The sequence below is a fragment of the Festucalex cinctus genome, chromosome 1 (assembly GCF_051991245.1).
Source record: "Festucalex cinctus isolate MCC-2025b chromosome 1, RoL_Fcin_1.0, whole genome shotgun sequence".
NCBI lineage: Eukaryota > Metazoa > Chordata > Actinopteri > Syngnathiformes > Syngnathidae > Festucalex > Festucalex cinctus.
Genome location: NC_135411.1, coordinates 7,804,453 through 7,829,639, shown reverse-complemented (window position 1 = coordinate 7,829,639; position 25,187 = coordinate 7,804,453). Strand labels below are relative to the sequence as shown.

The window sequence follows — 25,187 nt, the reverse complement described above, 5'->3', positions numbered from 1 at the left end:
ATGTTTGTTAGTTTACAGCATAGCAAAAGCTAAGGAAACACGTTTTGATAGCGTAAAAGCCTAAGCCAGCGTTAGCTAGCTTTTGGTTTTAAAATGGGCAATAAATGTGGCAAGTTATTAAAATGTGTGTACCTCGAAGTACAATTTCATTTGTACTTATCTATTTAAGTACGTTTAAGTTGTACTTTTTTAAATAAACGTTAGTTTTGCCACCTATATGGTTAAGCGTCTTCGTTCCTTTTGTGAGAATAACGTAACATAGTTCCAGCTAAACCATGTCAAAGTCAAAGCAGAAAAAAAAAGCCAGTTCCTTTTATGTTTTAGGTTTAATAAGTGACAGCCACATTCACTCAATTTATACTGTTAATAAGCTATAGTACAATGTTCACACATCCGTTTGTGACATAGTTGGCCACAAATAAATACAGCACATTGTTTCAGTGTGACCCAAATGATTAGCACTTCTGCCTCAAAGTTCTTAAGTTCTGTGTTTAAATCTGGGCTCCGGCCTTCCTGTGTCGAGTTTGCATATTCTTCAGGTACTCTTGTTTCCAGTCAGGATACACTGCCTCTCACCCAAAGCCAGCTGGGATAGGCTCCAGCTCGTCCGTCCAATGCCACTCTGTGTTGTATAGATAGATCCTGTTCAAAATGTAATTTTGTGATTTTTTTTTTTAAGTAACAAACACAAAGTGTGTGTGAGGATTGAGAAACTAAGGTAAAAAAATAAAATAAAATGTTCCAGGAAATCAAAATGTGATCTTGTGAGAAGTGGGGAACAGATCACTTGTCTATTTCCAGCCATCCTGTGGTGCAAGTCAAATGATGGCCACGAGCCCTGTTTGGCTGCGCGGCAACATTATGCAACAACGCCTACTAAAACATCTTGCAGCACTGGTACTTTTTCTTTTTCTTGGTACTGTACCTGAAAAAGAAATGTTTTAATGAAGTAGTCACCTTAGAGAAACAGGGAGCAAGGTACAACATGATGATTGGACTTGAATGTATATCTAAACAGCATTTGCTTCTTTGGTGGCTCACTATAAAAAAAATGGTGGGATGAGTCAGCACAAACACAAATAACTACCATTAAAACCCTTCGGCGTTATTGTGACCGGTTTTCGGCTTTTGATGGTTCTGACCAAGTCATTTCAAAATAAGATAATGCCCAGCGGATTATTAAGCTTGTAAAATGATGGAATTTTTCATAATATGCAAAAACATGATTTTATTCTGGTAAAACTACCGCAGTTTTTCTTGTAAATGTATGACTTTGTTATGGTAGAATTTAAGACTTTATTTTTTATTTTATTTATTTATTTATTTATTTTAGAAATTATGTTATGTTTCTTTTATGTAAAAATACTTATGACTTTCTACATAAAAATAGGCCATTCACTGTTCACATAACATTACAACGTCCATCCATCCATTATGTGAACCGCTTATCCTCATCTTTCTTAATATTTTAGTATTCTTCTTCTTTTCCTTGTTTTAACTACATTAAAATTAGACTCTTGTGAAATCCTGAGTTCCCAACATTAAGGATCATATACTTTATTCATATGAAATTTTATTCTCATAAAAACGACATTTTTTCTCATAACATGAGGACTTTTTGTCTTGGTAAAAAATATGTTTTCTACATGGCCAAATACTCATTTGTACTTAATATGTCAGAGCATAGTATACTTACAAAGTCAAATTTTTATAGTGCCATTTTTATTCCATTAAAATAACATCTCTTATTTTAAACAGGATGGGACCAAGAACTGACCCCTGGGGAACGCCAGAGAAAAGTGGTTGTGGTAAGATTTATTTATTTTTTTTCAGCTGCATGCAGCCAGAGATTTATGATTTGAACCAGTCTCGTGTGTCAGGTAATCTAATATTAGTCTGGCGGGGAGGATGGCGTAGGAGATAGTGTTGATGGCTGCACTCAAGTTGAAGAGGATGAGGATGGATAATAGTCTGGAATCAGCTGCCATCAGGAGGTCATTATTGATATTTCAGAGGGCTGTCGGTACTGTGGCGCGACTGGAAACGGAATTGGCAAGTTTAAATGCAAAAGTCGACAATTGCTCTTTAGACAAGAATGGAGTCTATCATGGCATTCTTCCATGTTGCATTTCTTAACCGTGCAAACAACTCTTATGCAAAACTCTTTGAAAATACAGTACTAGTTTTATTTTACAACGCGACAAGGCCACACTAATTTTATGGCAGCTTATTGCAGAATACTCATTTTTCATCATGTATTGTATACCCTCAAACAAGTGACACTTGTGATTTCTTGTAAACTTGCTGCTAATGTACAGTGTAGCTTCGATTATGCTTGAAGGTAAAATATCACTTGACTGTACTGCCTATGGATAACAGTGCAAAAGAGATGATGTCATCAAACTCATGGATCAGTTAGTGATCAGGTCCGCAGAATCTACAAGGAAGCCTTTTACAGTCACGCATTTAGTCCCAGTCCCAGATACAGGACTGTAGAATGTGAGAATGGTGACCCTAAGTGGCCCCAAAAAGACCTGAACCTCAACATGATAAAATAAATACTGTATATGGTCTCAACTTAAGCCCGTATCTCACTGAGCGGCGAAGGTTCGGGAGTGTTTACGAACGTTGTTAATGTTTTTCGCCGGGGTTTGTTCAAGGTCTCCAAGATGTTAGCAAACGTTTTTTAATGGTCACAAGCGGTTTTTCTTGTCACGGAGATTTTTAAATGAACATGGTCAAAATTCTGACAAGGAATACTGTGAATGTCCTTGCGACCGTTTGCGACCTTGATCGAACTTGTCTCCTTTCTGCTCCTTTTCATTCAATATTGAAGAACATTGTTTTATTATTTTGTTTTGTAAATAAGTGAAATAAATGATTGAAATGAAAAAAAATGAAATGAAACACAGGCTTTTGCAAGTTTAATCTCTCTCGGGTGGTATGGAACGTAATCTCTGTGATAAATAAGGGTTTACTGTATAAATTAAAGCTGTCCAAGTTAATCGATTAATCGACAAGCAACCGATTATCAAATTAATCGACAACTGTTTTAATAATCGAATAAAAGTTTGGAGCCATTTTTTTTTATATTTGAAATTGTCCAAAATCTCTGATTTCAGCATATCAGAAGTAATTTTTCACAGATTAATGTAGTGCTTCATGAAAGAAGTCTTCTGTGTTTTATCAAAATAAAAAGACATTTGCAAACATCTGTTTTTACTTTAAAAAACAATAACTGAACCAGTAACATAGTACATCAATCCATCTTTTTCTTAATCACTATACGAAGTGTGAAATAAACACCAATCACTGGTTAATAAACAGTAATCATGGGAGAACAATGCTTTTGTAATACATTTTAATGCAAATTTAAAATGAATCCGATTAGTTGATTAATCGATTGAATAATGATTAATCAATTCTAAAATATTAGAGACAGCACTAGTATAAATCGGTTTTCTTGCGTTATTACAACTTTTTTGTCTTAAAAAATAAAATAACAATGAATGTTCAATATAATTATTGCAATTTTTAATTATATTAATTATTCAGTTAAAATCACTTTATTCTGAAAAAATACTGTATTTTTCATGTCATATTATGACTTCATGTGAGCATACTTGACATTCTTGAATTTTGAAATTTTATGTTGTTGTTTTTTTTTAATTGACAAATGTACCGTTTGTTTTTTTTTTTGTTTTTTTTTTAATATTTCATATTGCCCATGCATGGGGGGGGGGGGCGCAGCTGAGGCCCGCATTTGCATCAGTAAAAAAATGAGAGAGGAGGGGGACAGAGAGGGAGGCATGAGAGAGAGAGAGAGAGAGAGAGAGAGAGAGAGAGAGAGAGAGAGAGAGAGAGAGAGAGAGAGAGAGAGAGAGAGAGAGTGAGTGAGTGAGTGAGTGAGTGAGGAGGAGGGCGTCGTGTCGCCGCGGCTTCGCCTGCAGGAATCCGGGAGCGGAGCGCACGCACACGGCCACGATGCGCTGAGCTTGCGGAGGTGTGACTTGTAGAGAGTCGCTGAAGAGCAAAATAAATAAATAAAAATAAACTAAAACGGGACCATTCGAAGGCAAACAAGTTGCAAATCTCAGAGGAGATGAACACCAACGATGCCAAGGAGTATCTGGCACGGCGGGAGATACCTCAACTATTTGAGGTGAGGCACGGCGGCATGCATGGGGATGATGTGCACGTTTCTCGCGCTGAATTTCTTGCCGTTCCAAAAATAGACACGAGAGGAGAGATTATTTATGGAATCAAGGCGTCTTGCTGCATGCTTCCATAACTGTTTAATTGACAATGCCACCAAGTGTGATGCATGTTGGACACAATGTTCCTCACAAAAAAACAAAACAAAACAAAAGTAGTGCAATGCATTCTGTTCATACTGATTCATTATTTATGTTTTACTTTCTTGTTATGTAATAAAACCTTACAATAACCTAGACCTGAATTTATTAGTTCATGCAACCCATTTTAGCTAATTGCGGGAATGCTGAAGAATCCCACATATGTTATTGTGATTTTTATTTTCCACACTTTTTTGCCGCCTAACAACCCCCACATAATGCTTCCGATTTACATTGTTCAAATTTCAACTAGCTTCAAAAATTATATATTGTCTGATTTCACATTACTTTCAGTATTTGCACAATTTAACATTTAATATCAACGTTTCCCCATTCATTTTCAATGGGACAGTCATTGAACTTTTTCTAAGTGCTGTATCACTTTCCACGCCCACTTCCATATATAGATTATCATCATTACCAGGTGTCTGATATTGCTCGGTGGCACAGTTGGTAAAGTGCATTATCCAGTAACCAGGAGGTTATAATTTCATACTTTATCTCTCAATTTGCTTTCAGCATTCCCACGCAATTTCTCCAGAAATTGCGCTTAATCTAGTTGACATGTAATATTCCATAATAATAACAATACTATTGCCAAAAATATTCATCTACAAACACTGCTTTGCTTGTAAAACTGATCCAGTCTTGTATAATTCAGGCACCATTTTTTACATTTATTTTATTTTTATTTTTTTACAATTGTAGTATTTTCTTTTCAGTGTTGTTTTAACTTTATGCTCCTTTATTCTTCATATTTTATGTGCATAATCGCACTAGTATCCAACAATTCATATTTCCGAGTAAAATAATTACTTCATTCGCATAATCTTACAAGTTACGCATATTTTTCAGAGTATAATTTTAACTTTTTGATCATAAAAGTAGTTCTCGGTAACATGCTAACTTTTTTGTAATACAGTGTTCCCTTGTTTTCCTCTGGGAATAGGTTCAAAAAAATACCCGCAATAAATTAAATCCACGAAGTAGTTAGCTTTATGTTTTAGATTTATTACAAATATTTTAAGGCTCTAAAAACCCCCCACCACACAGTTGATACACTTTTCTCATTGAGGCATTTTCTCACATTTCTCTCGTTTAAACATTCTCAATGTTCAAACCTTCATAAATGATATAAAATAGGTGCATTACTGTAAAAAAAAAAAATGAAGGCAAAATTGCACAAAAAAAATATGCGATACTGTGAGACCGCGAAAAGTGAACCGCGTTATAGCGAGGGAACACTGTATTGCTTTTGTCATAGTGGTATCTTTCTTGTACACATTTTCCAAGTACTCCATTTATTTATGCTTGAGCAAAATCACCAATTTAAAACCTTGCATTCATAAAAATATAATTTTATTGTTATATTTGTATTTTCTAGGGGTGTTAAAAAAAATCGATTCGGCAATATATCGCGATACTACATCGCGCGATTCTCGAATCGATTCAATTAAAAAAAATCGATTTTTTTTTTTATTTATTTATTTTTTTTAAGAGCTCAGAATTGTTCATTCGGTAGTCTTACCGATTCAACGTCTTATCATCATTGCCTTTTTTTTTTTTTTTTTTTTTTTTTGTGTGTGTGTGTGAATCGATTTTTAAACTTCCATTTTTAATGGAAAAATATTCAACAAAACGTCTGACTTCGGGTTAGGATTCACACCTTGAGCATGGAAGAATGTTATATGAACGGAACATTAAGCCTTAATATTTTATTTTATTGTTGTTCAAACATGAAACAGATTACAACCTCTATAAGACTGAAATTTCAGATAAATAAATAATACATTTTCATATAAATCTTACACTCTACAAGCTTACTGATTAGTATTTTCTAAATTTGAATGAAAAAAAATCGCAACAATCGACTTATAAATTTGTATCGGGATTAATCGGTATCGAATCGAATCGTGACCTGTGAATCGTGATACGAATCGAATCGTCAGGTACTAGGCAATTCACACCCCTAGTATTTTCAGTCTGACTCTAAAATATTTTGTGCATTTAGTCAATTATTATTTTTTCACATAACTGACATTAACATGTCTTTTTCCATGTACTGTACTGGAAAATCACAATGTTTTTTATTGGCAAAAATGTATTGGCTTTAAAGGATACTTGACTCATTGAACAATTTTCAGCAGTGTAAGGTTAATATTTTGTCCAGAATGAATTTGATAGCTTCATTATTTTTCATGTACAATTAATACCTTTTCAAAAGTAATTTTTCTACTTGCTGTCGACTAATGATGACATCACCTGTGTTGAGGAAGTAGGTAACGACCACTCATGGCTCAGTTTGCTGACCAAACACACAGAAAACAGGTGAGCCATGATTGGTCGTTACCTACTTCCTCAGCACAGGTGATGTCATCATCAGTTGACAGCAAGTAGAGAAATTACGTTTTAAAGGTACTAATTATTAGTGTTGTTCCGATACCGATACTGGTATCGGCAGAGGTGCCGATACTGGATTAAAACAGTGGTATCGATATCGGTGACTACTCACAAGTAACATGCCGATACCATTAATTCCAACGCTAATATAGGATTTTGGATGCAGCATCTTGTGTCAGCTTTTTCATGTTGAGGGAAAAAAAAACTTAAGTATCGGTATGGTATCGGTATCGGCCGATACTGCAAAGCTGGGTATCGATATCGGGGGCCAAAAAACAGTATCGGAACAACACTACTAATTATATTTTAATTAATAATAATTATTATTACCACCTTAATTATAGACAAAATATTAACTTTTTGCTGCTGAAAATGGCTCAATGAGAAGTATCCCTTTAACTTTATTTTTTTTATATCTTAGAAAATTAATCATTTTTACAAGTGAGAAGCCATAAAATTATGAGACTAAAGTAAAAATGCAACAATAAAAAAAAACAGTTCTTGTAGTGTTAATTTTGTCAATCATAAATGTAGCATTTATTTATTTATTCTTTTACTTTAAAGAGTGAAATAAATTTGAATTGAATTGTGTGACCTTAAAACTACTTCATACTTATGCTTTCATCTGTCTTGAAAAAAATAAACTTTTTTTTTTTTTTCCCACATAAAACTAAAACATTGGCCTCGTGATTTTACAATATTCTGCTCATAAAAATCCTTTTTCTCATGGACATGCAACTTCATTTTAATTTCCCAGTGTGGTCCTAACACTTCTTGGGATGTTTTGAGCAGAAAAGCAAGAGGAAGAAGAACTCTTATTATCCATCATAACGATAAGAATGAAATCCATTCATACTCCTGGAGGCGTGCAGTGAATGGGCTGATGCTCTTAATTGGGCCTCACTTATGAGCAATCGTCTATTACAAGCGAGCAATCACAGGCTATTTTATTGCTTACTGCTGACTGTTATTTAAGTGCGCCGGTAACGACGCCACAAAATGGATATTTTCTTTAATTGGAGGAGGAAGTCTCCCACTCCTTTGGAGCTTGACTCTCCGTATTTACTTTTAGAGCCTGCTGACGGGTCTGATGTACCATCGGCCCGATGACCCCGTGGACTACCTGGAGGGCTGCCTGAAAAAAGTGCGGGAGCTGGGCGGGCCAGACAAGGTGCGGTGGGACACGTTCGTGGGCCAGGAGAAGAAGACGCTGCCGCCCCTCAACGGTGGCCAGTCGCGCCGCTCGCTCTTCAGAAACGGTGAGGGAACTGGCATGTTGTGCAGAAAATGGATGGATGGGATGAGTCGATCCGCTCTAATGACAAACATACCATTTTATTGTCGGGGAAATTTGATATTTCTTGCAGTTTGACTGTAAGAATACAACTGGTTCATTTTGGTCACTCAGCCAAATTCTCCACTTGGCGCTTTTTCACCGTACCGGTTCCACACCGAAGCGGCAATTTTTGTCCCCGGATGTTAGTGTCTCCACGGGACTTTTTTGGGGCCGAGGCGTTCCGTTGTAACCGCTTTTTAGAACCCGTTCGACAGCGGTTCTGCAGCGCCGGTCGTCGGGGGACTAGCGGGGCCGTGACGTCACCTGTCGTCTGATTGGCTGACAGCAACGCCGCTGACGCCGCAAGCAACACCGTGGCACATGCCCACTTCCTTGTTTCCGGTCTTCGCCAAAGTAATAATGTTTTACAACAACGCTTAACTATATTTATAATTTAAAAGGTATACTTGTGGATCGATTTGTAATGTTTGTGTTTTAAAAAAAAAAACGTCGCGAGGCTGATGGTGTGTTCCTATTTACTTGAATGAGAGCTCCAGCGGCACTTCTCCATTCAGAAATAGCATCGCGAGCCGGTTGTGAATCGCAATATTTCATCCATGGTGGTCTATATTAAATTGTAAATATGGTTCAATGTTGGCGCGACTTGCCACTCGGGAAATGTTATTTCACATCCGCACGCAATGCGGGAGTGCAAGCTTGGTGTGGACGGTGCAAATGTTTCCGCCCCCTAACAACTGCATTTATGTGTCAACAGTGTATGACCGTTAAGACATCAATATGTTAATTCAAAGCGAAGGGCCAAATGGCCCCAGTCTGGTATTTGAAAGGGGAGGAAAAAATCTTGGCATATTAAGTGCTTGTGGTATGCAAAAGAATCATTGCCCAAGTGCAGTTCAGTTGTATATTGTTCCCTTGTTTCCCGGTGCCAAAAAAATACCCGCAATAAATATAGTTAAAAAGTAGTTAGCTTTATGTTTTACATTTATTAGAAATATATTAAGGCTCAATAACCCCTCACCACCAAGGTCATTTTAGTTAACTCAAAGTAACGAAAAAACTAAAACTAAAAAATCAAAAAACAATTTCGTTAACAAAATAAAATAAAAACGAAAATGCTTTCTAAAAACTGAAAACTAACTGAAACTACATTTTATGTTTACAAAACTAACTAAATCTAATTATGATTATAGGAAAAATGTCCTTCGTTTTAGTCTTTGGTAATTAATTTAATGCATGAGCCTTTGGGGAAGATTTTAAATGTGATTTTAAGTAGATTTATTTTGATATCAACAGAAGTGACGTCATCTAGCAGCAGCCAATAGAAAAGCACCTTCAGTTGACGTCGCTCATATGGTGTTTTTTAAATATTACGCACAAGTAACACACATTTCTTTTAAAAACTAAAACTAATACTGAAACTAAACTAAAACTAAACATTTATTAAATAACTAAAACTAATTAAAAAAAACTAACAGAACCACCCTGAAAACGAATTAAAACTAACTAAATTCAAAAAACAAAACACAAAACGAAATCAAACCTAACTAAAATGAAAATTCCAAAACTCTAACCCTGCTCACCAGAGTTTATATACTTTTATCACATTCTCAAAGTTCAAACCTTCATAAATTTTATAAAATATATACATTACTGTAAAAAAAAAAAAATGCATGCAAAATTGTACTAAAAAAAATATATCCCGCCCCCAAAACACAATGTCGCTCTGTGATTGGTCCAAACCAATAAACGCCAAACCATCTTGCGAGAGCAAGGTCAGCAAACGCTGGTTTCTCAGCATTCAGGTGAAAATCAGGAGTAGAAAATGAATCTAATTCAGACTAAACAACATCAGCGTGAACGCGTGTCTCTCAGCATTCCAAGCTAAAGAAGAAAATATTTGCAAGCACGGCTGTCAATGTAAATGCAGAGAGAAGCTTTAACTAGAACCAAGAAGACAAATCTTTTTTTTTTTTTTTTTTTTTGGTAGACAACGGACGACGGTGTGAATGCAAAATGAAAAGTCTAAACCCCCCATATTTGTTGACTCATCCTTTCTCAGAATGCAGACAGCATCTCTCATTCCAATCTGCGCTTTTGATGTTTGCCGAGTACTTTCTGGAAATCCCTGGTTAGGAGTCTACAAGATTTGTGCCACGTTTGTTGAGATTAGAGAGCAAAAGTGAATTTTATTGACTTCCAGTCTGGGGCCCATCTGTGCTGTGATTTAATCCCCCTCGAAAAGTGCCACAGGCCATAAATCTCAACGGGCGCCATCCTTGCAAGGCAGTCAGCAACACGCTTAGTCACGACGGTGGCGTCCTCCCAGGGCCAACGCAGCCATGCATTATTTTCATATACGATGAACACTTCATGCTTTATTTTGTTTTGACGGACAGTTAAATGGGCCATACATTTCTCACACCTGGCCTTGACCAGGCATCTTGCTCGGGGTTTACTTATTAACCAAAAAAATGACGCCTCATTCATCGGTGTGCGTAATCTAGCCGTGGCTCAAATGCAAAACATGGTCAGAATTTGCAATTCAAACACATCACAGTTGTCATCGCATCTGTTATCCTGTTTGTTTGTTTTTATGATACAAACGTCCCTTTCTTGCTTATTAAAGCGGCTCAATGCAGGAAATTGAATCTCGCATCGCTACTGCCACGTGTGGCCGAAAAATGAAACTGCACGCTCCCTTTTTCACGTGGACATTGTGCGCATGATCAGTGGCGTAGCAACGATCCCCAGGAGCCCCAAGCAAGAAAGGATTGGGTGCGTCATTTTAAAATTGCACATCTGCATCTTCAATAAATAATCACCATTAATTGTGCTTCATTCAAGTGAACTGTTTTGTTTTAGTTTGTTTAAACTATAGCAAAAATCCTTCTAATGAGTCAGAAAACAGGAAAATAAAATGACTAATTACATGGTTGTCTTAAAAAAAAAAAGCTTTAGTATACATGGTCATTAACTCATTTACTCCCAATAACGTATAAATACGTTTTTTTAATGTTCTAAGTGTCCCAAAGACGTATTTATACGTTTTGTTTTTTTGTTTTTTTATGCTAGAGCATACAGAAGGCTTTGATGCAGCCTCTCTACTGCAGAGAACGGTTGCAGAAATGGTAGTTATTACACAAAGGGCCAGCAGGTGGCAGCAGAGCAAAGGAGATCAACCAGCGCCATGTAGAAAAAAAGCTCAATTACTTACAATTTTAAATAGATTTGTGAAAACTGATGAAACTTAGCTCTCTTCTAATGCTAATTGCTGCAAAACGGAAACAGATAGAAACATACTTTTTTTTCCTGATGAAAGAAGAGACTTTAATCTTTCTTTTGGTAGGTTCCATACTTTTATAGCAATTGAACACAATATTCTGTGGGCCTTGCAAAATCAGTCAAAATCCAGTAAAACAGCCGGGAGCGAACGGGACTGCTTCTGTGAAAATGGCTGGGAGTGAATGAGTTAAAAAAAAAAGTAAATACGCAAACAAAAACAAAAACAAAACAAAAAAGAAAAAAAAAAGAGAGCGATGATGACATGTTGACTTGGAAAGGCTGCCAAATGAAAAATGTAAATAAAAGCTTTACGATAAATGACCATTTTAACTTACTAAAACACCATACTGGTGGCATGGCCATCTACAACAACAACAAAAAATCAGCCTTACTGTATACATTGTTGTTTAAAAAAATGTCTTACTATATATTCATGGTCATTTTTTTTAAGACGCCTTACAATACATGGTCTTGTTATACGTGGTCATTTAAATAAGTTAAAATGCCTTACTATATACATGGTTGTTTTTTTGTTTTTGTTTTTTTGTTTTTTTAAATAAAAGCTTTACTACTATTCATAATTATTTACAAAAAAAAAAATAGAAGACGCATTACTGTCGTTTAAAAAAAATACCTTACTATACATGGTCATTAAAAAAAAAAAAATACTTTCCATGGTCATTTTTTTTAAGATGCCTTACGATACATGGTCTTACTATACATGGTCGTTTTTTTTTTTATTTATTTATTTATTTTTTTAATAAAAGCTTTGCTACTATGCATGATCATTTACAAAAAAACAAAACAAACAAACAAACAAAAAAAACACCCGACGCAGGGAATTTGAGACGGCCAGTTGTCATTGTCATGCGGTTTGTGTCAGATCTGTTGGCCCTCTGGGGGCCCCAAGCAATTGCCTGCCTTGCCTAATGGCAAACTACGCCTCTGCGCATCATGTCACATCCACAGACAGATGGTGGGAAATTCAAACTCAAATCCAGTTTGTAAACTATTGGCTACAGGTTTGCAGGAGTACCCGTTGTGAACTCACCTTGCTCTTGCAAGATGAATTCTGCAGAATACATCTTGTACCGCTCCCGTTGATTTCCGCCAATGTTCATACAAACGTGTAGAATGTCGCATCGTCCAATCAGCTCGAATTATTGTACAGAATGTCCCGCCTTTCCCGACCAAATTACTGTGGAGAGGTACCAGATGGATATTGCGAAGAACTAACTCACTTGAGTGAAGCGCAATATCCGTGTGGCTATTGCCGGGTTAAATGTGAACAGCTAATCTGCTCATCCGATGTTAGAGCCATAAACGGTCAAATTAAAAAGGCTATTGTAAAGATATTTGGGGGTAAATTGCACCAAAGAGCAGCATTAAGTATTCTAAAAACATTTTGGTGGCAAGCTGTCTGATTTCTAGTTCAGTTACAACCCCTGGAAATGACCCAAATCCCTAAAAAAAAAAAGTCACCTTGAAAACAAAACAGACTTAGTTCAACATTGCATAGTTTCTTGTTGACTTTTGTGCGCCGGATTTAATTTCAATCAGGCACAATGGTGGTGACGGATGCTAAGAAGAAATTAAACAATTTCAATAGGGTTTTTGTATGTCTGTGCTTGGGCCCCTAATAATAATTAGAAGATGACAAATCTTTGTTCAGACACCATCAACGTGTGAACGTCACAATAGGAAGAATAGTCTCTTTGAGAACAAAAGGATTACGCTGAATCATCGAGGCAATTCAAGGATCAGAGGTTTCGGGGTGCTGCTGATTGTTGAGCTCCCGAGCAGGCAAAGATAAATGTCGCGGTTTTGTAGGGATGAACAATTAATCCAATTCAAACCGACATGACAATGTAGTAGAATGCACTTATCAAAACGCAAACGGCTGCAATTTAATCCATCCATCCATTTTCTTAACCGCCTGCTCCTCACAAGGACCGCGGGGGTGCTGGAGCCTATCCCAGCTGGCTTCGGGCAGTGCACCCAGAACTGGTTGCCAGCCAATTGCAGGGCTGCAATTTAAAATATAAAAAATCTATATTAAAAACGGTGCTTAGTTTCAGTCAATAGTAGACTTTATAGTCTATGTATGAGTATATTTTATTTATTTATTTATTTAGTTATTTGCAGTGTTCCCTCGTTTATTGCAAAACAAAAAAAAAGAAAAAACGAGCCTAGTGCAGGCATTTAAAGTAGAGTAATGTGAAGCGACTGCGGACGAGGACAACCACGTGGTGGCTATTACCTATGTTAAAGGTTTTTGTTTTGTTTTTGTTTTTTTATTACAGTTATATCTTTAAAATGGCTTACCTTAACTAGAATCCTGCATCACAATGTAGCCAAAAGGTACAATCCTGGTGGATTTGTGCGCCCGGTGGATCCACGGTGCTGAAAGTGAAACAAAGTTGCCATGGCTACAGTTCATCTTGGTAGTCTTCGGAGAGAATGCTTTTGTAATACACTTTAATACAATTGGATAATTAAAAGATTAATCGAATCTAAATATATTCGATAGTGACAGCACTAGTTAACAATAGTCTATAAGTATTGCTCATTAACCCCTTAAAATTTGGATGCGCTCTCGCGGGCAAACATTCTTAAAAAAAATATATATAAACTATGCCGATACTCTAAATGGTTCAGGAACAGCTTCAAACTTACTTTGAATGCAACTTTTTTTTGAAAGCATTTTCGGCAAAATTGCTCGTATGATGATAAGGAGTTAGTAATAAAACAATTGGAAGAGAAAAAAAGACACCAGTTTTATTCATTAACTCATTCATTCATCACACTGGAATTAGCACAAGTGCAAGAAGAAATTTTGAAGTGGGTTTCTCGGCATTCACTCATGACAAATAAACACAAGAAGACAAATCTGTGTTTCTGACACACCATCACTGTGAATCTCAACAATATCTCAGGAACAACACAACCAGAAAAATACATTTAAGGAAACCACAAAGAAGACTGGAAGAGGAAAAACATGCTTGTCACGGGTTGAACTACTGCCCTGAAAATCAATATCAAATCAGACTTTTGCTCTTTTAATCTGCTCGTCACACTAACAATGCCATCGCGGACGTTATCATTAGCGCAGGCGTCGTCTTTTTTTTTTTTCTGTGTGATTGACACCTGGAGCTACAGTATATGAAGCGTGATGGACAGCTGAGTCACCCGGCGTGCATGTTGACGATATTTCTCTCACACTTGCTTATGCTATAATACATATACGTGTGTGCGTGTGTGTGTGTGTGTGTGTGTGTGCGTGACAGTGATGCCCGAGAGTCCCAATTTCCCCTACAGACGCTACGAGCGCCTCCCTCCCATCAGCCAGTTCTCCATCGAGAGCGACTCGGACCTGTCAGAGACGGCCGAGCTCATCGAGGAGTACGAAGTGTTTGATCCATCCAGGCCACGGCCCAAAGTCATCCTCGTCATCGGTAAACAACAAACACGCGCAGCTGATGTCGTACATTTGACTTTTACTGCTTTTTTTTTTGTGGGAATGCTGGAGCATTCCCACATATGTTATTGTGATTTTTTTTTATTCTCCACACTTCTATGCCACGTAACAACTCCCACATAATACTTCCAAGTTACACTGTTCAAATTTCAACTAGCTTAAAAAAATCACGCCTCACATTACTTACAGTATTTTCACAATTTAACTTGTAATATCTACTTTTCCCCATTCATTTTCAATGGGACAGACATTGAACTTTTTCTAAGTAGCACTTTCAGCTTTTGTGTTAATGCTGATCTCTCAGCATTGAATGTATAATAATAATTAGAAGTATGAGGCAAACCTTTTGTAAGACACTCTCAGCGTTACCACAACAGGAAATGACATTTGTATGCACAAAAATTGGTGTTAATTGGTGAACTTAGTGGCACTTGATGATAATAAAAATGAGAAGAATAACAGAATTGAAAAACAAATCGATTTTAAAGTCCCAACATTGTTGTGAATACTTGCTTCTCTGCATCTGGAAAGCATGATGCTCTCTTTCCGGTACGAGCTGCTTCTTATTACTTCCGAGCTCTTCCAGGCATCTAAATTAATCTAAATGAATATTTATTGACTTCGCGTAGAGAAGCTAAAAATAGCTTCTTGCGGCATGTTTTTCCCCCCCCTGGTTTTCTTCTACTGAGCTCTTGCCAGGCTGCATGTCACTCACTGTGTTTGGCCTAATCAGATCTCCCACGTGATTAACCTGTCATGAAACTGGCCAACGAAGCTGTACGTCAATGCGATGCTGACACGTTTAGGGTGAGTCAAAAACATCAAATTGAGACAACTGACGTTGTCGCTATCAATATGATCACTGTGTTTTCCACCTACAAATCCCAAAAGTGGACGTGTGTCTTAGAGCAGCCACACTAACCAGAAAATCAAGAAAACCGGGATATCTGGTAGCTTATCTGCTAACTCCACTGCAGTGTCGATTGTGATTTCAAAATTGGCAGCAGTGTTGTGACTATGACTGGATAGCCGATAGCCTATATATGCCTCAGGGCGGCCATCTTACTCGTCCCATCTCGCAAGCAAACTACTTAAACTATACGTCCAGATTAGACATATATAGCTCGTAGGCTCTTAGTATAGGGCCGGGGGGGGGGGGGGGCATGGATGGGGTGGGGCGTATATGGCAGGGTGGTCACTATTTTTTAACAAATGGACGGTATGTGCTGCTTTGATAACCCCATTTTTTCTTTTATAGCTCCTTAGACCCCAATATTAGATTTGGCAGAGGCATCTTTTGTTGATTTACAGGTATAATTCATTAATAAAAAAAAAAATACAAGTTTCCTCCTGTAAACATCATGAAGCATATAGTTTATACATCATCGGTGTGCGGTCTGAATAAGCTATTAATGTGGTGCTTGCCCAAGCGCTTCAAAATAAAATCATTGAAAATATTTCTGTCAGTGTCCTCTAAAATACAATACCGTAGTTCTACTGTTTTGGTCTTAAATTCCTGTATATTTTGTCCTGTTTTCCTCACGGGGAGTGGAGAAGCCGACAGCTTGTTTTGTGCATGCACAATGAGAAATCAAGTGTTAGTTTCCGAGAACGTTGTTTCTGTACGCGCGGCTTTTGAATGGCAAAAAAGCTGTCAGTCACGCAGCGTATCTGACAACGCGCATGCGCATAATTGGCTTACTTGGCTTGTTCTGCGGTAAAAAGTCTTTGTTCGGTAAATTGTGATGTAAATTCCAACGTATTGGCAAATTTGTGGGCATGTGATTGTGTCATTTCACTCACCACTGTTGCTGGTTATATTACGGTAATTAAACTGTGTGTGTGCGCATCAACCTGTGTCAGTTCTAGATACTTCCCCTTTAATTTTATACCTACACAGTGGTATTAAATAATAATTAAATAATATTTAATAAAAATGCCCCCAAATTTTTTAGCTCCCATTTTTCTCAATCCAGCATGCGCACTCGAAAAGGTCACCGCTCGCCACTGTTTATACATGTATTTAGGGCAAGTTGTAAAATGTCTGAAGTCCTCTTGTTTATGTTTAACAAATGTAAAACATCCTAAATCATGCTGTTTCTACTACGTACTGTCACAACTGTTCTCCATTTTTGATACTCTAAATGTTTAGGATCGTATGCCGAGAAACGTTTCTTGGGAGGAGTAATATGGCAGCCTCGTGACTTGAAAATTCTTGGCCTATCAGCTATCCAGTCATATATACAGATCAGTGGGTAGAGCTAGCTGTTAGCTACATGAGGTCAACAACTTCCTGTTCTTGTCTTCTTCTTGGCACTTTAGTACATGACTGCCCTCTACTGGTCAAGTGATGAACACCTAAAACCGAGGGGCAGGTTATATTTCGGAATAATTACAGTCAAGTGCTTCTTAGAATGTTCAGAACTTCCGTCCCCGTAATGTCTTTAACAAAAACCCACTAATTACGTACGAAGTCAGTGAATGTTTTGGGGGTTTTTTTAAGCAAGATAACATCCGCCATTCGAACACTAGATGGTGCTCTAACAGAAGAAATCAAGATCGGATCACGGCCGCCATTGCAATAATGCGTCTGCAAAAATAAAGTCTACGACCCAAACATGGTTGCAGCGGAGCTTCGAGGCAGAACATTTTAGTCGACCTATTTTTAGTCGACTTGGTTGACTTTTTTGGCAGTATCGACGCACAAGCATCAAGTACCGATATCATGATGTTTCTTATTGGCACAGCAACAACACGTGTTGAATGTAAATTTTTAACAATATCAAGGTGCAATATATCATTTTCTCTTATGATCCAGCATCGATACGCAAGTGTCAAATATCCATCTGCTGGACGACGGCGTTGGAGCTTTCTCACTTATTTTTCCCACCAAAATGGCAAAAAAAACGAGAAAAGGTTGTTTAAAAAAAAAAATGTAGGAAGTTCGCACGTGCCTGCTCCATCAGCCCCCACGTGCACACAGCAGAGTCAAAAAAAATATTACCAGCAGCCTCATAGCCACAAAACAAACACACGGCTTCTCACAAAGCAGTCTCGCTGCAATACACCCACGCACACAATGTTTCACACTCACACACACACATGCACAAAGGAGAGCATCAACACTCCCTGTGTACATGTAAAAAAAAAAATATATATATATATAAGACCACCTTGTTTTCATCAATTTCTTGTTTGTTTTAATGCCTGATAGCACTAAGGTGTGTCACGTGACTAACAGGAAAGTAAAACATGACTTAAACTATTGATGGAGGAGAAGTGATTTTGGTTCAATTAAACTCTTATGAGATATTTTTGTCCGCATCATCAGATTGAGGAAGCAGGGGTGGTCTAATTGATGCAATTTTTCACGACTGTAGGTGGTCCCGGCAGCGGCAAGGGAACCCAGTGCCTGAAGATCGCCGAGCGCTACGGCTTCCAGTACGTGTCGGTGGGCGAGCTGCTGCGGAAGAAGATGATCCACAACGCCACCAGCAACAGGAAGTGGAGCCTGATCGCCAAGATCATCACCAACGGCGAGCTGGCGCCGCAGGTAGTCAAAAGAAAGAAAGACACAGGGAGGACACCATCGCGCGTAAACGAGACATTCATTAGCGGTGTTTGTGCCACAAGGCGGGGAGACACGGGCGCGTCTCATTAGCGTCAAGATTATGAGTCACGCTGGCTAGGGAAACGGCGCGTAGTTGGTTTGTGTACTTAACTTTTCAGTGTCATTGTCTGACTCCCCTGCGTAGTATTATTTTCCTCAACATAACAGGCAAATGAAACAGCATCTCTGCAGATTTGTCATCCACATCATGCTAATTTCAAAAAGTTGAATGGAAGTCATGGACGGGCTAACCGTAACCTCCTCCACCTGAGGAGTGGAACCGACAACTAAACAACGAAAGAAGAAGGGGTACAACTAAATAATAAGAGTTCAGAGCATTCAGTAATTTTCCCATTGTTGTAGTTCAGTTAATCAGTTCCTTACCACTTCCAAATATACATGATTTTTTTTTTAATTTTATATTAATTAGTTAGTTAGATAATTAGTTAGTTACCTCCACAAATTGGGAAATTTTGAGGTCAGCAGGTTTAAAGTAATTTTGGTTACTGTACCTAGTTAGTTGTCTCGTTCAAGAACAGTTAGTTAGTTAGTTAGTTAGTTAGTTGTGTCTAGTAGGTGCATGTGTGTGTGTGACATGAGTCTAGTTAGTTAGTTGTGTCTACTGGGTGCATGTGTGTGTGATGTTAGTTACTTACTTACTTACTTACTTACTTACTTACTTACTTAGTTCCTTAGTTAGTTAGTTAGTTATACCCAAAAAGTGCATGAATGTGAGATGAATCTAGTCAGTCAGCTAGCTAGCAAGCTAGTTAGTTATGTATAGTAGGTGCATGTGTGTGAGAGATGAGTCTAGTTAGTTAGTTAGTTAGTTAGTTAGTTAGTTAGTTAGTTAGTTGGTTAGTTAGTTATACCCAAAATGTGCATGTATGTGAGAGGAGTCTCAGTAGTTAGTTAGTTAGTTAGTTAGTTAGTTAGTTAGTCAACCGCGTCAATTGCAAACCTTTGAGACCAAAATGTATGGTTTACGCATCAATGTTAGTTGCCATTGCTAGTTAGTTGACTCCTCCATGTGCATATGTGTGAAATAAATCTAGTTAGTAAATTAAGTAAACATGCAGTCCAACACTTTGAGCCAGTGTCTATTTTAGTTAGCTAGTGACAGTGCCTTCACTAAGTAGCAGACTGTGAGACAATAATTTTAGTTAGGTAATTATGACATGAGTTAGTCAATTAGGCAATTACTGTACCTCTAAGTGTGAAATTGTGACACCAACAAGTATAGTTTTCATCAATGGTTTTCAATGCTAGTTAATGTAGCTAGTTCGTTAGCTCCTCCAAGATAGATAGTTAGTTAGTACTTATTCAGTGCAGGGGTATTCAACCTGAGAGCCATCATCCAACACGGGTGATTCAAATGATCAGCAAATCAGCAAGATCTGAAGAAGCCTGATAACGATCCTCACCTGTGTTGGAGGAGGGAGATTTCTAAAACTCGCAGAAGTGCGGCTCTCGAGGACCAGGGTTGCCTACCCTTGCTCTACAGGAACATGCAGTCAAATTAAACACTATTAAACCTGATTGAAAACTGAAGACTTTTGCACAGCCATGTTTTTATTATGACCCTGAATGTGAAGTACGTATAGCGATAAAAATCATCTTTGTGCTGTGCAAGGTTGGTTGGGGGAGGCAGCTGCTGTCCACACAGATGAACCGGCGATGCGGCAAAGTGCGATGCCGAAAAACACTCGGCTGCTACCGCCCACGTCGCGACTGTCAGTGCCGAGCACTCTCACGAATCGTCGTTCGCAACTGCCGAGTTAGCATCCCTGCCTTCCTCTCCGGACGCTCGGCAGATGGCCTGACGTGAAGCAGTCAAACAAACAAACAGCAAAGTGGGTCAAGCTCACAGCTTATTAGATGTGATCAAGTCACTCATGGCCATCGGGGATTGCGTTTGCTTCGAAGCACATCAAGACTGATTTCAGCCCGTTTCTGGATCCTCTGACTATTCTCCCTCAATAGAGTGAGTGTCAAATATTGATCACTAGGATTGGGACAAAATACTGTATCATTATCATGATCCATCGTTTTCTCTCCAAGTGCCAAGAGACCAGTTTCAACAAAGAGTGGGACAGAAAGAATATTGATAAGGTCAAAATATCAATATTGTGATGTGCCATTTTACTTCATCACTGCAGTATCGATACACAAGCTTTGAATATTGGACAGGGTAAAGCGACTGATATTTTAATGGACCAAATCATTTTCCTCTCACACTATAATACTGATGCACAAGGATCAAATATTGATTCATTTCTTTTTTCTTTTTTTTTTTCACATCGTACAGTATGTCAAATAATAATCAATTTGAAATTGGGATGGAACAAAACATCACAATCTTGATATGTAATTTATCTTACAATACAGTATTGATATACAGAGTGAAATATTGTACAGTGTTACTTTGGGGTATTTCAAGCCATCTTTCCCGCCATTTATAACTGTAGGAACGTAACTATATCAACAGAATTTTGCATCCACTTGTATTGGAGTGTATGGAAGACCAAAAATGCCAAATGAATACATAAATAAATAAATAAATACATGTTAAAATACAAACAGATATAAAAATATATACATAATTAAAACATTAAATAATATAAATGGATTTTTTTTATTTATTTCCACATTTATTTTTATATTTAATTTATTTTTTTTATCTCAATGTTTACTTTTTTTTTTACTTTTATTTATGTATTTTGTATACTGTGTATATATTACTTTTTATTTGTATTTATATTATGTTTTGTATTTATTTTTCGAATTATATATTTTATGTCTGATTTTATTTTTACTTTATTTATGTATGTATGTATGTATTTATTTATTTATTATTTTGGCATTTTTGGTCCCCCATATAGATGTGATGTACCTAATGTTGTTATGGAAATACTCCGCTATACAGATACACGCAGGCTCGTCTGCTTTCGTTTTCAAATTATTTGGTCAAATGGGATTCACATCCAAAAGGTTACCTGCATTGTTTGTTTGCATGCTATGTGGGGATGTCGCCTGGTGGACAACTTTAAGGGCTTGGAAAGCGCCGACATCCATCGGCCTGATGGAATCTTGATGAAATGGGAGCCGCGCGCGCTTGTTCCTGCTCTCCTTATTTTTAGAGCGGCGTACCGCTCGTGCCTCTGCTTTTGTTGACCTCCTCCTGCAGTCAGGAAGAAGTAAGTGACGCTAAACGATGCTGGCACTCAGTGCCCTCGAGCGAGCTGGGCCGCCGTCGTGTTGCTGCACTCTAAAACAGCGTGGGACAAATAAAGAAATAAAATGGCCGGCAGTGTGCCGCTGTCACCGTTTCTCTTAAATCAAGGCTTGTCATGATTAATATTTATGTGCTTTTAACTCAGCCAGGAAAGGGTCACTGAAGAAGACTTTCTGTGATGAGAATCACGATTCAACCCAGCTAACAAGGAAACGATCAAAAATATGCTCATAAAAAAAAAAAATGAATATGTGCCTTGAATTTAACAAAAATGACTGCTTCAAAGCAAAATAGATGTTTTCAGTTTCAGCAACTCAGAGCTGACAAAGTCTTATTGTAGCATTTATGCTAACTAACATGCTAACCGTGGACAGACAATATAGCTGACCGGGGATTGAACGTCTGTTTTTAAGGAGACCACTATCACCGAGATCAAGCAGAAGATCATGAAAATCCCAGACGCCACTGGCATCGTCATCGATGGCTTCCCGAGAGACGTCGGACAGGCGTTGTCTTTCGAGGACCAGGTAAGGATGGGCAAAAAAAACGATATCAGGCTAATACCAGCCTTGTGTCAGGTACTTGTGGAGGCTGTTGATAGCAGTTACCAATATTTAAGGTAAAAAAAAAAATAAATATTGAGTAAGTCCTCCTCGACAGTAATTGGCGCTGTACTGCAGCAGATTGACACGTCCGCACATTATCATCTGCGTCTGAAAGAAAGGTCTTTAGGTCTTTTTTTACGTCATTGTGTTAATCTGTAAGTACTGAGTGAATACTCGTACTGGTATCTGGTTTCTGTTATGAGATGGGGTTCTCACAATTGTATGGTGGCATAATAAAACGCTCCAATATACAGCACAACCTTAAATTTAACTGACAATCAGCAATCGGTTCTAACAGACCAATTAATTTAAAGTACAGCGCAATAATGTGTTTCAGTGTGTAATTCTGTACGTAATGAGCAACAACGCTAGCTCCTAACAAGCTAGCGAGCTCTTAATGCTTTACTCTTAAACAATTAGGTGAATGTGAGTAGGCTATTGTTTTGGCACAAGGCGAAGCACTGAAACAGAAGTGTGTACTTGGCAGCTGAACAATTACAGGAAGTGTGACACAGCCTGGTGCGGTGTTTAGCCGAGCTTGATTGCATTTAAAGTCTCTTAACGTTTAGCGGCGGCTAAATGAGATGTTATTGACTCGCTGCGTTTCTCCTGGGCCACGAGACACGCCGTGACTGTGACAAAGACACGTTTCACAATTCATATTCATACTGCATGTTTCATAAGCACACAATGTGGTCACACTATTTGCTTATGGGTGTGAAGTAGAGGATGACTTCATTATCCTCTTTTTACAAGCAAATGATTAGCTGTACAGTTGTTTGCTTAATTTTTTATTTTATTTTTTGCTCCTCACTCACTAAGTCTCTCAGTCAGTCAGTCAGTCAGTTAGTTGTCTCTTCCAAATGCAAAACTGTGAGGTAAGATACATTTTAGTTAGTTAGTTAGTTAGGCAAGTTTATTTGCATAGCACATAACATAGTTAAGTTAGTTAGTGCAATTTTGAGGCCAAAGGGTATATTAGTTACTGTAGCTAGAGGAGGTGTGAGTTAGTTAGCTCTTCCAAGGGCATACTGAGTTAGTTAGTTAGTTAGTTAGTTAGTTAGGCAAGTTTATTTGCATAGCACATAACATAGTTAGTTAAGTTAGTTAGTGCAATTTTGAGGCCAAAGGGTATATTAGTTACTGTAGCTAGAGGAGGTGTGAGTGAGTTAGCTCTTCCAAGGGCATACTGAGTTAGTTAGTTAGTTAGTTAATTAGTTAGTTAGGTAAGTAGGTGGGTAGGTAGGTAGGTAGGTAGGAAGGTAGGTAGGTAGGTAGGAAGGTAGGTAGGTAGGAAGGTAGGTAGGTAGGTAGGTAGGTAGGAAGGTAGGTAGGTAGGTAGGTAGGTCCCCCAATTGAGAAATGTTGAGGCGAACAGCATGATAGTTTGTTTGTAGATAGTTTGCTGCCTCCTCCAAGGCCAAGTGTTAGGTAGGTAGGTAGGCAGGTAGGTAGGTAGGCAAGGGTCTACCAATTGATCAATTTGAAGGCCAACAGTTACGGTTATGTTTTACACATAGTGTTAGTTAGTTAGTCAGTTAGTTAGTTAGTTAGTTAGTTAGTTAGTTAGTTAGTTGTCTAATAGGTATGTTAGTTACTGTATGTATGTTAGTTAGTTAGTTAGTTAGTTAGTATAATGAGTAAGTACATTACGGACATGCAGCAGTGACAGCTGTGATTGGCTGGTGACCAGAGCAGGGTGTGCCTTGCTCTTGTCCAAAGTCAGCTAGGAGAGACTCAACCTCACATGCGACTATGGTGAGGACCAGCAGATGAAAAATGGATGCATGGCGACAGAAGCAATGCCGTTTTGTCATGAACTCATTTAGGTCTGTACGGAGCCCCTCTGGTGTCAGGGTCTGAATTTGTACCACAGTTTAGTAAACCGTACCCAGGGTTTACTAAACCGTACCCACGGTTTAGCACTTCTGTGTAGGTGTGCACATACTCAATCTGACGTTTTTTTTTTTTTTTTTTTTTGGAGCCTCCCAGCTGACATAAACAGTTGCTAGGAGACGTCTTTGTGTCCTTTCAGACACCCGCTTTGTGACAGTCGACTCCGCCGTTCATTTTCGACATTTATCCAAGCGTGCCGCTCCGTCGCCATGTTCAATCAGCTCGCCCTAATGTCAAGTACCCGACCTTGCTCCTTTCCTGATGTGCCGGCCCGAGAGAATGGAACTGTTCGTTAACAACTAAAAATGTATATTTGTTCACCGACCTATGCAAGCGATGTATAGTAACAGGCAGAACAATGAAATGCTGTTACACTAGTAGACTGTACAAAGGAACGTATGTGTCCATCGATTGTCGTTCATAAAACAGAAAACTAGCTTTGTGCTCAACTAAACAGATTCCACTTTCCAGATTTCACACTGAGGAAGTACATTTGTGAGTAAATTGAGAGACTGGCAGAGAGTTGCCGCATGCTGGTCCTATCCCCTTTGTAGCGTCAACAGTGGCCTTTTTGGAGCATCTCTTTCCCCACCATTGGGACAAGCACGATAACTCCCTATAGAGACCCTTTAAAGCTCCCCATCGAGACCCTTTCTACCTCTACCCTCCTGTGTCTCTTTTCATGTCTGGGAATTCACCTGTGCTGTGTGTCAATGCACACAATTGTCTCAAACAAAAGTTCCATATATACGCAAGAGGTTCTGATTACGTGGTCATACAGAAGTTAATGAGGTCACTTGAAGCTTGTTTTTCCTTTACATATTATTCCTTGTAAGTATTGTCAAGTTGTGATTTCCTTCCTTCCTTTTTAGAAAATCATTATTCAAAAATAATAATTTGTATTAATTCAAAAAAATATTGCCATTAATAACTTTATTTAATAATATATTTTAGTGCATGCGTGCGGTTGCCATGCAGACACTTTGTTGTCACTCAAATCTGCGTCTGGAAACAAAAGCAAGACTGCTA

At 38.1% G+C, this 25,187-nt stretch overlaps 1 protein-coding gene and 1 long non-coding RNA gene across 2 annotated transcripts in view; one reads left to right on the top strand and one right to left on the bottom strand.

The window, feature by feature from the left end:
- Window positions 1-367: 367 nt before the first annotated feature.
- LOC144014549 (uncharacterized) lies at window positions 368-22,383 on the bottom strand. The gene is made up of 3 exons (XR_013282489.1): window positions 21,419-22,383; window positions 13,660-13,737; window positions 368-925 (listed from the first exon to the last, which is right to left on the bottom strand). It is a non-coding gene; the product is annotated as an uncharacterized LOC144014549 (long non-coding RNA).
- The window catches only part of ak5 (adenylate kinase 5), a 39,015-nt gene continuing 17,734 nt past the window's right edge, over window positions 3,907-25,187 (top strand). The window contains exons 1-5 of the mRNA XM_077514550.1: window positions 3,907-4,162; window positions 7,828-8,014; window positions 14,622-14,789; window positions 18,193-18,365; window positions 22,071-22,184. Of these exons, the coding sequence (XP_077370676.1) occupies window positions 4,103-4,162; window positions 7,828-8,014; window positions 14,622-14,789; window positions 18,193-18,365; window positions 22,071-22,184 (702 nt within the window). The 5' untranslated portion in view covers window positions 3,907-4,102. The remainder of the gene's footprint in view (window positions 4,163-7,827; window positions 8,015-14,621; window positions 14,790-18,192; window positions 18,366-22,070; window positions 22,185-25,187) is intronic.